The sequence below is a fragment of the Eleginops maclovinus genome, chromosome 2, assembly GCF_036324505.1.
Source record: "Eleginops maclovinus isolate JMC-PN-2008 ecotype Puerto Natales chromosome 2, JC_Emac_rtc_rv5, whole genome shotgun sequence".
In the NCBI taxonomy this organism is placed as follows: domain Eukaryota; kingdom Metazoa; phylum Chordata; class Actinopteri; order Perciformes; family Eleginopidae; genus Eleginops; species Eleginops maclovinus.
In genome coordinates, this window is record NC_086350.1 from 11,405,138 (window position 1) to 11,420,031 (window position 14,894).

Consider the following 14,894-nt stretch of genomic DNA (forward strand, 5'->3'; position numbering starts at 1 on the left):
CGGTTGCTCGACAGTGACTTTTGACTTGAATTATCCTCATTCCAATATCAACTAGCTAAACATATTTAAATCCATTATTGTTACTTTCGATATTTGAGATGAAGATACCTGAGGGGCCACATATGCAGTTACTGCTGCCTCATAGGCAAGTTTGTGTCCCGAGCTGGCCGATTCATTCGGGGTAATCTCCTCCCCTCTATCTTCTTCCTCTATGTTCTCTAATAAAAGTACTCTGGCCCAAAAATACCTTTTAAAAAAAGAGAAGACACCCGAGAACAACAAGCATTAAAAGTCCACACAACCCCGGTGTTAGAACAATCATCTTAGATACAAATTACAATTCAAATCAAAAACACAAGGAATTAGTCATCAGATATTAATGCTTTAAAATCCTATGGGAGAGTGAGAGAATATTCACAAAAGCATCGCGCCTGAAACTGGGTCAGGTAAAGTACAAACTGGATTGTGTTCTATTCAATGTTTTCATGAAAGGAGAGATGTGACAGTTAATACAAATAAATAGTCAGATACTGCATCTCTGAGTATGCAGCAACAGCTCCTTTTTATCAGGAGTTCAGTGCAAGTATGACTTTTTGCCATTTCCTTGAGCTTATTAAATAACATTTAAAAAACATCTTACATTTACTATAATCAAAATCACAAAATACATGCAGAAGCTGAGCAAAAACTGATTTTAAGGTGTCTGTAGTAACTTGGATGTGATATGATAGACGGTTGTAGGTTCAGCATGATAGAAAAAGACAGACTTTGACTATCAGTTGTCAACATTGCGCAATGCATACTTTTCATGGTGTGTCCAGTAGGTTCCATACTGTACATACATGGAAAGACAAACATGCATTAGATCTATATGACAACTTGTTCTCTGTCTCACTTTGTGTACACGCTCAGGTCTGTGTCTCCTGTGTGTCTGTCACAACTGGAGCAGTCTCTCTGGGCTCAATAGTTCCTGTCCTGTGGGAGTGTTACATCAGAAACTACATCCTGAGAGATCACCTGCTCTACTCCCTGTGTCACCACAACTCTTCTTATTGACTGTCAGGCATTTAAAAGTGGTAAACACAAATACAATTACTGAGTTACATTTGTCTTGACATATTGCACTTGTATGTTTGTATTGTGAGCTTTAAGATAAGATAAGATGTACCTTTATTAATCCACGTGGGGAAATCTGAGTACATGCATATTGCATACTTAGATACATATTGCAATGTATGATACACAAAAGCATTTAAAAACTGTGCCTTTTCCATAACAAATGGTAAAATGGTTCATCAAATAAAAGTCTTGACAATTAGTTGTTTTGATTAACTGCTGCCTTTAAACAACAGCTACATTTTAGACCTACATCGAACAGTCTGGCAAACTATTTTGCTGATGGTCTTACCTCCATCTTGATACTTATACGCCTTGTGGAGTATTAAATCTGTTCATATATACAGTTAGTTACTCTCTGAGGTCATAGAGAGTGCAGAGAAGATGTCGTTCAGGGGCCATATCGTGGGCAATCGGATGTTCTGTAACAACATCTGGAATACGTTAGGGGACCCCTCTGAACGGATACATGTCATTTAGTGAGGCATACATTGTTATCGATTACCTCCTGTGAGCACACACACTTTGGACACACACACACACATTTTCTTCTATAAATTGCATGCACAAAGAGAGTTCGGGGGACTTCCACAATTGGCTCTGGAAACCTCGTATTGCCCGTGTTGGTGTATGATACTATGCTGTTGTAATAAACCTTATTATATACAAGCTGGTGTCTCCGGAGACTTCTTCATCATCTTCACAAACATCGCTACAAGATAAACCTCAGACTCACCATGATGTTCAACTACTTTTTATCCAGGATATTATGACCCCTTTGAACAAAACATGTTATTGACATTGATAGCTTATTGGGGAAGACAAACACTTCTTTGAGATAATGAGTTAACCTTAAAAAACTGTTACATTCATCAACTCAATCTTATTGATTATTTGTATGTATCTTGGATATTTAGCACAAGGAAGTTTCACAGAAGGAAATAACCTTCAGCAGGAAATTACAGCCAGTAAATAAGAGGAAGTAGAATTTAAAAGAAAGATAATCCACCTCCTCATAAGGTATATTCATTCAAACTCAGCAAACAGGTGTACAGTGGGGATATAGGTTGGAGAATTACTGATTCTTTCCTTTCCAGCCCAAAAAAGTATGTTTATTGCATCATTTTTGCATTGTATGTTTAAGCTATGTGTTGCTGTTTCCATATGGCACATTGTTAGCCCCTTAATGTTCTGTGTTGTTTAGCCTTGAGCGGAAATTCCATGGTAACTGGAAATAAGGGAGATGTGAAAGCTCTCTGTGGGGAAAAGTTCCTGCCTCCTCTCCTCAGTCAAACCCCCTGACGAGCGCGTCTTTACCTGCGGGGCCACAGGGCCTGATGGAAGCCACCAACTTGTCTAGACTAAACTGAGGCGTCACATGGGACACACAAATTAGCCTCCAGTCCACAGGTGAGGAGGGACTGGTATGATGCAAGTGCAACAAGAAATGAACTCATTCATTGGAGATTCAATCAAGTGGAAGAATTTAAGTTGACATTAATGTTGGGTTGCCTGTGTCTTATAGTGCTATATAGTTAAATCTATTTTATTTACTATAACGTATTTATTAGTATAAAAGCATAATGCTCATGAATGTGTTGAATAACAAGATGTGAAACACAGACTGTCTGAGGTAATGGCTGACCTGATTTTAACTTTGGTCAACCATTAACTACATTAGGATGAGGTCAACCAACGGTGATCCTGTGCCAGAATGTTCTTTTAAAGCAGTCTTTTGTCTACACATGCCACCTATAAGATATATAATGCGTGTGACAGATGGCCCAACCGCTGTGTTTTAAGGCAAAACCTGGAATCGCAGATATTGGATAGGTGTAGGTGTGATGTATTACATCTGTTCATATACAGTTAGTTACTCTCTATGTCATAGAGAGTGCAGAGAAGATGTTGTTCAGGCTATGAACATATACATATCACTTTAGTGGTGCATACATTGTTATTGATCACCTCCTTTCGGCACAAACACATTGGACACACACACACATTTCTCCTATAAATTGCATGCACAAAGAGAGTTCAGGGGGACTTCCACAATTGGCTCTGGGAACCTCGTATTGCCTGTGTTGGTGTATGATACTATGCTGTTTGTAATAAACCTATTATACACAAGCTGGTGTCTCCGGAGACTTCTTCATCATCTTCACAAACATCTCTACAAGATATACCTCATAGGCTACTCCAAATCCTTTAAAATCCTTTCCTTTGTCTGTGCCAAAAACGATTCAGAGTGAATCCTTTAACACCTCTGTGATTCTCTTCTCTTTATGTAAATGTGAAGTGGTATCACTTAGTGACCCAAACTTGTTTAAGCAATGTGAATGGAAAACACATAATAAGATGTGATAAGTAGCATGCTTGCAGAAAGACCTTCTTCATGTAATGTCTTTTGCTCACTTTTATGGAGTGAAATAATATTATCTTAATTATGTGGACCCCCTGGATTTCCCTGACGGCTAGACAGACCAAATTCAGGTTTAGGAAAACTGAAAAAGTAGTGAGAAATCTGGCTGGAGAAATCTACTGCACATATTGGCTCATTAGGGACATGACCCCACCACATTTTGAAATGGACAATTATATCCCCACAAAGTATAATTTCTTTACAATGTCCTGAAAAATGTGATAAAGAAATATGATGACATCTCAGAACATAGTTTACACGTTTACACTTTGTGGGTGCATTTCTGGGAACCAAATTGGTGCACTTTGGACATCTGACGCATTTATCATTATAAGGCCTACTACTTTACTGCACCTTTATTAAATAAATGACTGTTTTTAAATCCCTTTGTATAATGTGTTATACTGCACTATTTATATATATACTGCGCTCTTAATGTCTTTCATGTTTGTAAAGCACTTTGAATTGCCTTGTGTTGAAAGGTGCTATATAAATAAACTTGCCTTGCCTTATTTTCAAATGAGTAGCTAGCAACATGTTTTGTAATTATATTATTATCCTGTGGCGGCCATGGCATGCTGATTAAATAAATGAGATATACAGGTTGCTCTGTTTATTGTGACAGCATTTATTGATAAGAGGTATAAAGGTTATAAGAAATGCAGGTTAATGTATAATTATTTGGCAGTTGGCGCGCAATACTTGTTCCCCCTAAATTCTTAAACAACAAATATATTGTCAAAAACAGAATAACAGGGAGAATAAGACAGCGCAATACTTTTTTATCTGAAAAAACATGTCCCAACCACACTAAAACAAAGTGACGCAAAGCACACACTTGTGTCATTTTTCTAATAAACCAACAAACTCTTACTTCACTTAATGTAGCATCCGCAGCCAGCTGGCAGTCGGACACTAGATAAAGCCAATACATGGCGGTGGATGGACGGAGGGTGTGACTCCGCCTTTTGATCAGAGAACATCCTCCTCCCTTTTGTCTTGTCTTCAGTTTGTTAACTTCTCCAAAAGCCGCATGGACTTCGGGCGCGCGGCTCACCCATTTTGGCAAACATTTCCTTTCATTGCATGGGATTTAAGCGCATCGGGGCTGACCCAGTCTACTCACAAACAGATATTCCCCCTCCTTCCTCACAACTTGTGTTTCATGGAGTCTTCGTGGAAATCATTGATTGTCAACACGGCAGCAAGGTAAGAAAAACAACTTTAATGCTCAATCTCAACATGTCCACATTTACCAGTGACTAGCTATAAATCAAACAAATATTGGTTTTACAAACACACATGGGTGTATCTTGGGAAAAAAGCATGACCGATTGTAAAAATATTGCATGCACACATCGCACTGCAAGTGTGTGAAACTGTTTTTTTTTTGTGCCCACACTGTGGTTTTAGTTTTACAGTGGTTTATGACGCTTTGGCTGCCTGTATGGAAATCGCTCGCACTCTGTCTTGTGTTATTTTCATATTATTTGCGTCCTGTTCATTTTTGCAGGCGTACTGGTGTACTGAACAACGAGCGTTGTGTTCTCCTGCAGTCCAACCCATGATACATATGTGCCGCATTATCTAAATAAAAAAAAAGCTGCGAAGACACGTTTAAAGTTCCGTTTTTATATCTGTGCATGAGTCATTTTATTGGTTACTTTGAGGAAAGAAACGTGTCATGTGAACTGGCTGACATACTTGTCTGGACCTGACAGACTCGTGAATGAATCATAGGATAAATGATTTAATTCAACATTTTTTGACAGACCAATTAAGTGATTTATTTGTATTTTTTTTGCCCACTTACTCTTATCCCACGTGGTTTGAGGCTAGTTTGTCAGTTTAGGACGGTTTGCTTTCGGAAGTCGCACTCTCCATCACCCCTACCCTACAGATCTGTGAGAGCTAACACACTTACACGCACACAAAACACACATACACATTGCAGCACTTTTCAGTCAGTTAAAACAACCCTGCGCAGTTTCCTCCATTCACATAAACCACATTTCTCCACACCATGTGCAGATAAGGGATCGATCTGTACTTTCTGAAAGGTGTCAACAGGATGACCAGATAACATCTCATAGCATTGCATTTGCTGTATGAGCCTGAATGAGGCCTTATTGATGTAGTGGTCATTACGGCCTACATGTAAGTCATAATTTTTTTCATATATTCTGCAGTTTGCTGGATTTGATCCAGCTGTTTCAACATATATTGTCAGATGTGAATTTGGCAGCATGTCAAACGGCAGCAGCGATGTTTTGCAATATGATCTAGTTTTGGGGTGTAATCTGGAAATGATTGTGGATATACAAATAACACATGTAGTAATACAGTTAAAATAAAAACCTTAAACTGTCTCATCCTGTTAATGCTGATGTCAGTGTGGCAGATGAAGTCACCTTTCCTGCCCCTCCTACCCAAACTGACACCTTTTTTTAAAAAAACTGAAAATAGATCTTACACCTGATTATGTTTATGTAAATATAAAATATTTGTTGCTTGCAGGCTCAGTTGTGAGGATATGCTGCCTGCTAATAATAAACTGAGTATATTGACTAACTGTCAGACATGAGAACACAGAACCTCAAATGGTAGGCTTTTCTGTTTTTGGTCATACATGATATATCTTTTTTAAAACTATTTTCTGACAAAGCGTACCAGCAGCTTAACTGAAAATAAAAATAACATGTATGCAGCCCTGGAAGAAGTGTGTGAAAAAGGAACTGTGGTATGACTCACCGTTTGTGGTGATAAAATGCAGAATAGAAACGTACAGTCCGCTGTAGTGTGGGGTGTCAGGATAGCGAGATGAGAGCAGGAGATAAAATCTGTTTGTGAACAGCAAGACTGATGCTTTCTGATGTGGTGTTGATGACACATCTGAAATTAGCCATATGTATTGTATTGTTAACATTCATTTTGGCAGTTTTCTGTTATTTGGCAGTATAGGAAAAACCAGAACGAACTCGGGGTGTTGTGGTAATGTGGCATGCACCAAAACCACCAAGTGACAAAGGTGATATACCAAGTATGACTCAAATACAGTATCACAGTAATTCCGAGCTGTTGTCATTTTCATATTTGCAGTCATGGCAATGAAGTGAACACTGCTTTATATGACACGTGTATTGTATCACCACCATAACCGGTATTGATAAGGGTTCCACCATGTTAGCTGTTTTGTTTAATGTAATGTGACAACTATGACGTTGGCTATTTGTAGAAAACTGATTCACTTATTTTTCTTGCATTAAGTTATGGTTCATACTTGCACATTTGTACTTCTTTGCTACTTATTGCGTTTGCTTCCCCTTATGTGCACCTCATGATAAGGAAGTGTGTGACTTAAGCTACAAGATTCTTCAAGGTTGATAAAATGCCTAAAGCTAGCTGTTATCTAATGATGACTTCTTATGTGTGTTTTTGTGCTCAGTCCTATCTGATGTCTGAGGTGGTAGTTTATTCAAGTCACATTTAAAATATGGATCCTTTTAACCAATTTTGCACAGATGTTAAATTAAAATTCCACTGACTAATTGTTTTTATTCCATTCACAGGTTTGGAGCCATATCATTGCACCTTCAAATTAAAGTAACTACATGATGAGCAGCCAGGCGATGCACATTGACCCGTTGTTTCGACACAAGATGCCGTTATTTGACGGGACCATAGCATCCACGGGACTGTCCAAACCTCCAAATATGTCTGGTTTCCTGAGTAAGCCGATGCTGCAGTACAACGGCGCTTACTTCACTTATGACCACAGAGGAAAGGACAGAGCAGGATTTACTCCTCCTTGGAGCAACTCAAAGCCCTCTCTGCTGGATGGCAGAAGTCCTGTGAGTCACCTTTCTGGCATGGAAGGACCAAACCACATCATTTACAGGCAAGAAAGCAAATCTTTAGAGGAAGGCCATTCTCATTCTTCCTCTTTGCATCATGCCCCAGTAAAACAGGGCTTTGCGTTATACACAAAAAGTCCAGGGTTCAGGAGTCCTGCTGCTGCTGCTGCTGCTGCGTCCATAGCTGTTAGAAAACCAAAAGCTGGAGGTGAGAATTCATCTCCCCCATCTGAAAACTCTGTTTACTTAGCGATTCCTAAGCCACATTATGTGCATAACCCCTGCTGCGATGAAGTGGGTTGTGTGATAGGACATCAATACAGTGTGGAACATGGCTCGCAGAGGATACCCAGCACTGTATATGAGCATGATTGGATGCAAAGTGATGCTCACTACACTGAAAGACTGCCCATCCAGAGGACAGGACAAGACACACTGCTGCAACAGAGAGGTTTACAGTTTGAGCCCAGAGCCGAACCAATAAAGAGGGGGACATACAGCCCAGGTAGAGCAGGGACTTTTCCTGCTATGATAGACCCAAACTATAGCAGTTACCCCTGCACCCCGACTCGCTCACTGTATGGTTCTCTAAGTGAGCAGAGCCAGCATTTACAAACCTCCCCCAGAGGCTACCCTAGCCTATACTCCTCCCATCCCACATATGAGCATATGACATCAGAGGTTTATCAGGAACATTCTCCCATGTCCAAATATGGCCAGCTAACACAGCACCCGATGTTTTACTACTCCCAAGCAAATGTGGAGGTAGAAAACAGGTCACAGTGTAAGCAGAGGGAAGATGTGCCTGTTATTCTCAAGCACACAATTCCAGACCCCCGGGAGCATTACATATTGCCTCAGTCTTTTCATGGTGAAATTCCTTTGTCTTGCAGTGAAATGTTGCAAAATCATGTCCTAATGCGGAGTTTTGACTCTCAATGTTATGCAGTTCCAAGATTTCATTTGAATGCAAGCCAAATCAGATCCCCCCCAAAAAGGCAACTTGCACCGCCAAGCTTGCACTCTGATCACATTGTTTCCCAATCCAGCCAAAGCATGGCGCACCACATGGCCTCTGCTACAGACCAACATAAGGACACACCTAGCCTGCATGTTGACCAATCGCACACCAGCTCACCATTCCGACGTGTTAAAACAAGCAGTCCTGCCAGGCATGTAGAACCACCTAGTGTCTCCCCGTCCAGCATACAGATGAACAGATTTCATTCCCCCCTCACCAGCATGCACATGGACCGACCAATCTTTTCAGCAACTGGCTTGAACATGGAAAGAATCCTAGACTATTCTTCCAATGAAGCAAATGTTAGGTGCCCAGAAAATCCCAAAAGTCCTCCCGTTTCCCCACAAACATCGCTGCCCCGGTCACTGCATCACAGTTCAAATCAAATCCAAGCAGCTGTAGTAAATCAGGGAAGTGTCCGTAAGATCATTTATTCCCCCCTTGCACCAGGAAACCAACACAATGGCCCTGTGTCAAGTTCAATCACTGCTGTTCTCAAAAGGCGACTGAAGAGAAGTATTTCTAACTCCTTTACACCCATCAAAATAAAAGAGGAGGATAGTGATTTATGTAAAGTGGAATTTGTCACAAAACGACAAAGAGTAGAAATGGAGGATGAAGAAGAAAGAATCCAAACTAGCTCCCCTCCAATGCCAGTTATTAACAACGTCTTTAGTCTGGCACCTTACCAAGCATACCTGCAGGCCTCTGGAGTTTTGTTTTCAGGCAGAGTACCTCAAAGAGCCGTCCACCCTTCTGAGCACCGTGACATAGAAAACAAGCCGGACATCAAAGTGAAAAAGCCGGATCAAGATGAACATCAGCCTGTTGTCTGTCTGGTTCCCCAAAAAATCTGTGCAGCTACTCCAACAGAGAAGTCTGTTGTGAAAATATTCGAACCTAAAACTATTAAAGTGGAAAAAGTGGATCCAACGGACACAGATGACATTAGTCAGAGGTACTGCCCTAACATAACAATAAAGAGGGAGCCTGAAGAGACTGACTCCTACATCAGTGGGTCAATGTTGGTGATAAAGAAATGTGAATCTGATGAACTTGAAAGTAAACCCTCATTAACCGATGGAAATGAGGCTTCACATAAGACGTCAGATCATTCCAAACCTGAAGTGTCTAACCCTAACGCTGCACATACAAACTCATCTTCTTGGGTTGACACATGCTTGATACCTAAACCGATTACTTCACCTCACCCACCTGAGATGAAAATACATTTCAAAAACATTCCTCCAGAGTGTCTGAAACTTTCCACCTTCAATATAATTCTCAGTGATACGAAGCCTTCTCCCCCTCCGCCACCCCCAGAGAAGCCTCCTGCGCCGCCGATAACTGAAGTCCCAGCAAAACAAGAGCCCCAGGCGCCAATCCGCAAGCACTTCTTAGAGTTGCACCTGTCCCTCTGCAAGCTAATATCTAGCTGTGTGTTGGCCTCCCCAGAGCAGGAGCTCAGAACCTGGCTGTCTCAGTTGGAACTGACTGTACCAGCATCTCCTCCTACCAAAGTTCAGAAAGTGTCATGTTTTTTGGGGGTCAAAGCCAGAGTGGGGTGGCTCAATGAGGAGATAAAATCAGCGCTCCATGATGTCCTGCAGAGGTTGAGAGAGTACACCTTTCAGAAAAGCTGTCCTTTTCCACATGTCATGAGGACGGGGGCCGTGTTCCTCCCCATGCTGGTGGTGAAGGAGCTGCTGTTTCCGACAGTGCAGGGCAGCTTCATCGATCAGGTGCTGCAGGAACACAGAGTGGAGCTGCGGCCTACTACGCTCTCAGAGGAAAAGATCCTCATCCAGCTTCATAAACGAGCCTGCTCGTCCAGGCTGAGGAGACTCATGTCCCTCAAACACCTGCCGGACATCTACGCTGATGTTGTCAACCTTTTGTATCACGCTTGTGTCTGCAAATATCTGGGTGAGTGCATGATCGCTGCTATGAAGTAGTTATTTGTATATTTTTTAAATGAAAAGTATAAAACAGGTATTGAAGTAATGTAATGTCTCTTACAGTTATCTTTTTTTAGTCCTTTTTCCATTTTCTTCCCCCAATAAACGTTGGTCTGGGGTGGTAATATGTCTGATTTTGGTAGCATCATTTCAGACAAATTAAAGGGGCTATAGTTTGCAACGGTTGTGTTTTTGAACATTCATGGAAAATGTTGGACACAACTACTTTTTTGACCAAAACTGCAGTTCAAATGTGCTTAAGGGAGACCGAAATTAATCAACAGTATACATTTGTCCGTAAGATAATTTACATGAACACAATTTCAATAGAAACCTCACACAGGGGATTTTCCCAATAACTTCTTCAGTGATAAGATTTGAATATATTTGACAATCAAGTACAGTTTATTGGTCCTGCAGCTGTAGAAATGTAACCTTTCACCTCCTCATGAATCAAAAGTAGAGAAGAGTTTTGGTGTCATTTGTTATAACTGTCATTTATGATGGATCATAAGACTGAATGATATCATTCTCATGGTAATGTCTGAGATAGATCCAATAACATGATGTTTTCATGTACAACTACCTAGCAAGATTACACCTCTAGCTGGACCATTTGATATGTACAACAACACTGCCAAACCAGCCATACCAGCCTTTTCTTGCATATTCCTGGAAATCCCCATGTGAGATTCTCATTGGGTAGATACTAGTATGACTTAGTGATTCCTCTGGATTTGTTTTACGAGGTATCATATCATGACGGTTAAGTGTATCATTTACTTCCCTCAAACAGTCTTTTAGTAATCCTATCATTTCTGCACAAGTGGCCATTATTATAGAGAACAAATTAAATATTCAATATAAAATCCATTTATTTTTTACAGAATCAACTTCAGCTGACGTCCAAAAGAAAGTCCAGGTATATTTATTTTTTATGTTGTCCCTCAATCTCACTCCTCTTTGCTTTTGCTAACAAGAAAGCAGGACACCTTTCTGCTCACTTTCAGTAACTAATCACATTAATTTGCATGATTGCATTGTACCTGTTATGGTGGGTGCTGACCTGGGTTATCTGTGTAAAAATGAAACTCATCTCCATGATTTTGAAAAATAGTATTAGTGGAACTTAAGGGTTGTGACACAGGCTGTTGAATCACATTACTGGAGGAAGGAAGTGAAAGTCTGCAACACACGCGGTGGGATTAACTTTGGCACTGTTTGAGCAGAGAGAAGATGCTGATAATCTTTGAACTGACCACTTCCCTTTTCAGTTAAAACGTGCATCTTTGCTTGTTTAGTCTCAATGGGAAGTGGTGTTGGAGTTGTGAGAAAACAGGATTTTAAAGATAAAGCTGTCAATATTCTCTTTTTTTACTATCAACAAATCCCATTAAAAGACCAACACTTCCTGATTTTCCTGCCTGTGGCTCTCAGCCCGAAGAATATTTGTTCCTACTGAATGTTTTATGCTTTTGTTTGGACTATTTTTGCACATTTAATCCACTGGATAGTATTGTTTTGCTCCACTAGGATGCATGTTGTTGTCCTAAATCACCTACAGTGCACCCATGTTTATCATAATGAATGAGCATGGTAGTGCAGTGGCATCGCTCATGTATCTGTGTTAAATCATTTTCAGGCACCAAAAAAAGGTCTATAGCAGAGAGCAATAAGCAACTTTAGGCTTTGGCTGCACAGACCAGTTCATTATTGATGTTAGTCTTTTCATGGGATTAATTGGCGCCAAAAATATAAAATGTAACCTGTTTCTAATCATCTTAATCTTTAACATCCAAAATCATATGTTTCATGTAGTTACTGGGCTTAATCAAGTTTCTGTTCAAGATGACTAACAGTTCATATGGTGTGGGAGCAGGTGACTTTGGCATATGAGCATTTCCTTGTCTTACTATTGCTTCACTGCTGATTTATCCCTGACTGATAGTACCCCTCGTAGCAGCTGAGTCTTTCCCCAGCCTTCGTGTTTAATCCCACAGCCTTCTTTTCTGTCTCTGCTGAAAGGGTGTTTCATGGTGGAGGATCATGCTGTCCAATCAGCTGGTCTGCTGATATTAATAGAATAGTTTCTTGTTTTTCTGGTGTGCTGAATAACCGCTATGGGAGCAGTGATATAATTCAACCTGTGTTGGACTTTGTGGTTGCTAGCTTGCTTTTGAGAAATCATCTGGTGGGAAACAAAGACTCACAAATCTTGAACGTCTATATGTATGTGATGATTCCCTGATTACTTGATTCATTCTATTAACACCTGCCTTCCCATTTTTATATTTCTGGCACATCTTTGTATTCACTTTGACTTATTCTAATATCTATACTCCCTGTGTTGCAGGCTTAGCTTTGGATGAAACTGCTGACAGAGAAAAAGATGGAAGTTGTGAGGAGACTACTGTTTGTTCAGACATCACTGTCTCAGCCTCAGAGTCACCCCCACATATACATACCAAGGACCACGAATCAATGTCAGATTGGGACAATAATAAAACAAAAAGCAGGGTGAAGTGGAGTTCGAAGCGAATGTTTCTGGACAGCAGTTCCTCAGTTGATGACGATCCAGATGAGACAAGGAAGGCCTTAAGTGGAAGCTTGCTGGATGCATTTAGTGAGGAAAACTGGAGTGGGTTTCAGTTTGAAGGGATTGAGAACAGAGGGAGTGACTGTATGGTTGCAGATGAGGATTCTTCACTAAGCATCCCTCCTGAGAATTCATGGATGTGTCCTGTGACCTTGGACAAACTTTCTCCATCTCCCAGTGACACCGAAACAGAAAATGACTGCAGTCTGCCTCCTGTCAGAGACAAGTCTCCGGTGAGATCCAAGAAATGTTCAGGCGTGGTTCTCAAACTGAGGAGGATGTTTGGCGAAGGTCTGAACAGAAAAAGGGCTTGCTACCAAGCAGTCTCAAACTCTGGGACAGGTGCAGATTCTTCCTTCTTGCAGACAGGTGATGGGGAAGGGAGCAGAGACAGGGACATTTACAGAAGGACGTCCAAAATAACCCACAGGTGGCATAGGACAGGAAGCTTCTGTCACGCCTTGAGACCTCTTAGCTCTTCTAAGAGGAAACACAGATCACTCTTAAAGATCAAATACTGTCCCTACTTGACTGCGTGCCACAGCGCTGAACACAGAAGTCGGTGGGTCCTGCGTTCGGCCGTACAGACGGCTCGGAGGGCCATGAGGTTCTACTACCCAGACCTGGTTGGGAAGAGGATTCGCCATCTGTATGAGGAAGACGACAAATCTGAAGTGTGGTACAGAGGGGAAGTGCTGCGTGTCCACGAGGCCAACACAAAACCTCTAAAGACTATATTTGAGGTCAGGTATGACAGCGAGCCGGAGTGGAAGTACTACCTGGAGCTACTTATAGACTATAAAAAAGGCTGGCTCAAAATCGAAGAATAGTTTTCCCACACCAATGTCTTAATTCAAGTTTAGCCTTTTGCCAAGTCAACGAGTGTAATAACAGTTCTTAATTATTTCCTTTTCGCCGTTTTTTTTATTTGCCTTAAATGTCGGTCTTGCCTCCCCAGAAATGAAGCTGGACTGGATTCTTGCTTTTGTATTTGGAAATGAGGTTAGCTTAACATTCTTGTCACTTGAGTGCAACAGGATGCATTTTTAGGGACTGACTGAAGCCAATGTGCCACATCCTGTACATACCGGTTTGAGCTCTTATCTTTTGACACATCTGTTATCTCTGGAAATGTGAAAGAATAGAAACAATCTTGCCTAATTTTAAAACGACTGCTAAAACACCTGGTTTTACTTTAACTGTAAGCAATTACGACATTTGGTATTTATTGTTGTTTTCTGAATTTTATTTTGAGTGAAATTAGTGACTTGTACAGTTTTTCAAAAAAGATTGCCATTAAAATTAAAAAAGCACAAAAACAAACACAACGTAAAGACATCTTTAAAGGCCTTCTCTGTGCCAGCCTCATTTATGTTGGTTTACATTAAAATGCCAGTTTTTTAACTTATAACAATGACTGTTTATTTACCCTGATGACTGTAGTACATGTGTGTGTTGTGTGTGATTGAAGCTGGACAGGCATTGGTTTGGGTCTGTACTAAAGCTGCTTAAGGTCTTTAATGCCACCCACGCTGCCACCCTGCTGTAGCGTTTTAATCACTGTGAACATAAAGAGACTTTCACCTCAGATCATATTTTATTTTGTATAATTCTGACTTCTGCAGCTGAATTTTTTCATGTGTTTTTCTCACGGTTTTGAAATAAATGTTTGTAATGATCAAATGTTTTGTCTCATGATGATGAAATGCCATTTACTGCTAAACATATTAGCGTATTAAATCTGGTGATATACTAAGGTAGATACTCTTTGATGTCATAGGTTGGGTAAAAGGAATGTTGGGTGAGAGGAGAGTGAAAAACAACATCTGGAATCTTTTAGGGGGCCCCTATGAACTGACCTATGTCACCTTAGTGGGGCACACATTGTTATTGACCACCTCATGTGAGCACACACACTTTGGATGCG

The 14,894-nt window shown here is 40.7% G+C and overlaps 1 protein-coding gene across 2 annotated transcripts; it reads left to right on the forward strand.

Annotated features, from left to right (window-relative positions):
- The first annotated feature begins 4,517 nt into the window (after positions 1–4,517).
- c2h15orf39 (chromosome 2 C15orf39 homolog) lies at positions 4,518–14,650 on the forward strand. 2 transcript variants are annotated; one of them, XM_063904127.1, is made up of 5 exons: positions 4,542–4,747; positions 6,495–6,566; positions 7,108–10,339; positions 11,259–11,293; positions 12,725–14,650. In XM_063904127.1, exons 3-5 carry the CDS (start codon positions 7,150–7,152, stop codon positions 12,728–12,730), a joined length of 3,231 nt encoding a protein of 1,076 aa, XP_063760197.1. In that variant the 5' UTR covers positions 4,542–4,747; positions 6,495–6,566; positions 7,108–7,149; the 3' UTR covers positions 12,731–14,650. The 2 variants fall into 2 exon arrangements, with proteins under 2 accessions (XP_063760188.1, XP_063760197.1); XM_063904118.1 differs by lacking the exon at positions 6,495–6,566 and having other exon boundaries at positions 4,518–4,747.
- The last annotated feature ends 244 nt before the right edge of the window (positions 14,651–14,894 follow it).

Coding starts and splice junctions, on each gene's coding strand:
- c2h15orf39 (XM_063904118.1), top strand. CDS start 7,150: ATGATGAGCAGCCAGGCGATGCACATTGACCCGTTGTTTCGACACAAG. Junction 10,340..11,258: donor TTGTGTCTGCAAATATCTGG/GTGAGTGCATGA, acceptor TATTTTTTACAG/AATCAACTTCAGCTGACGTC.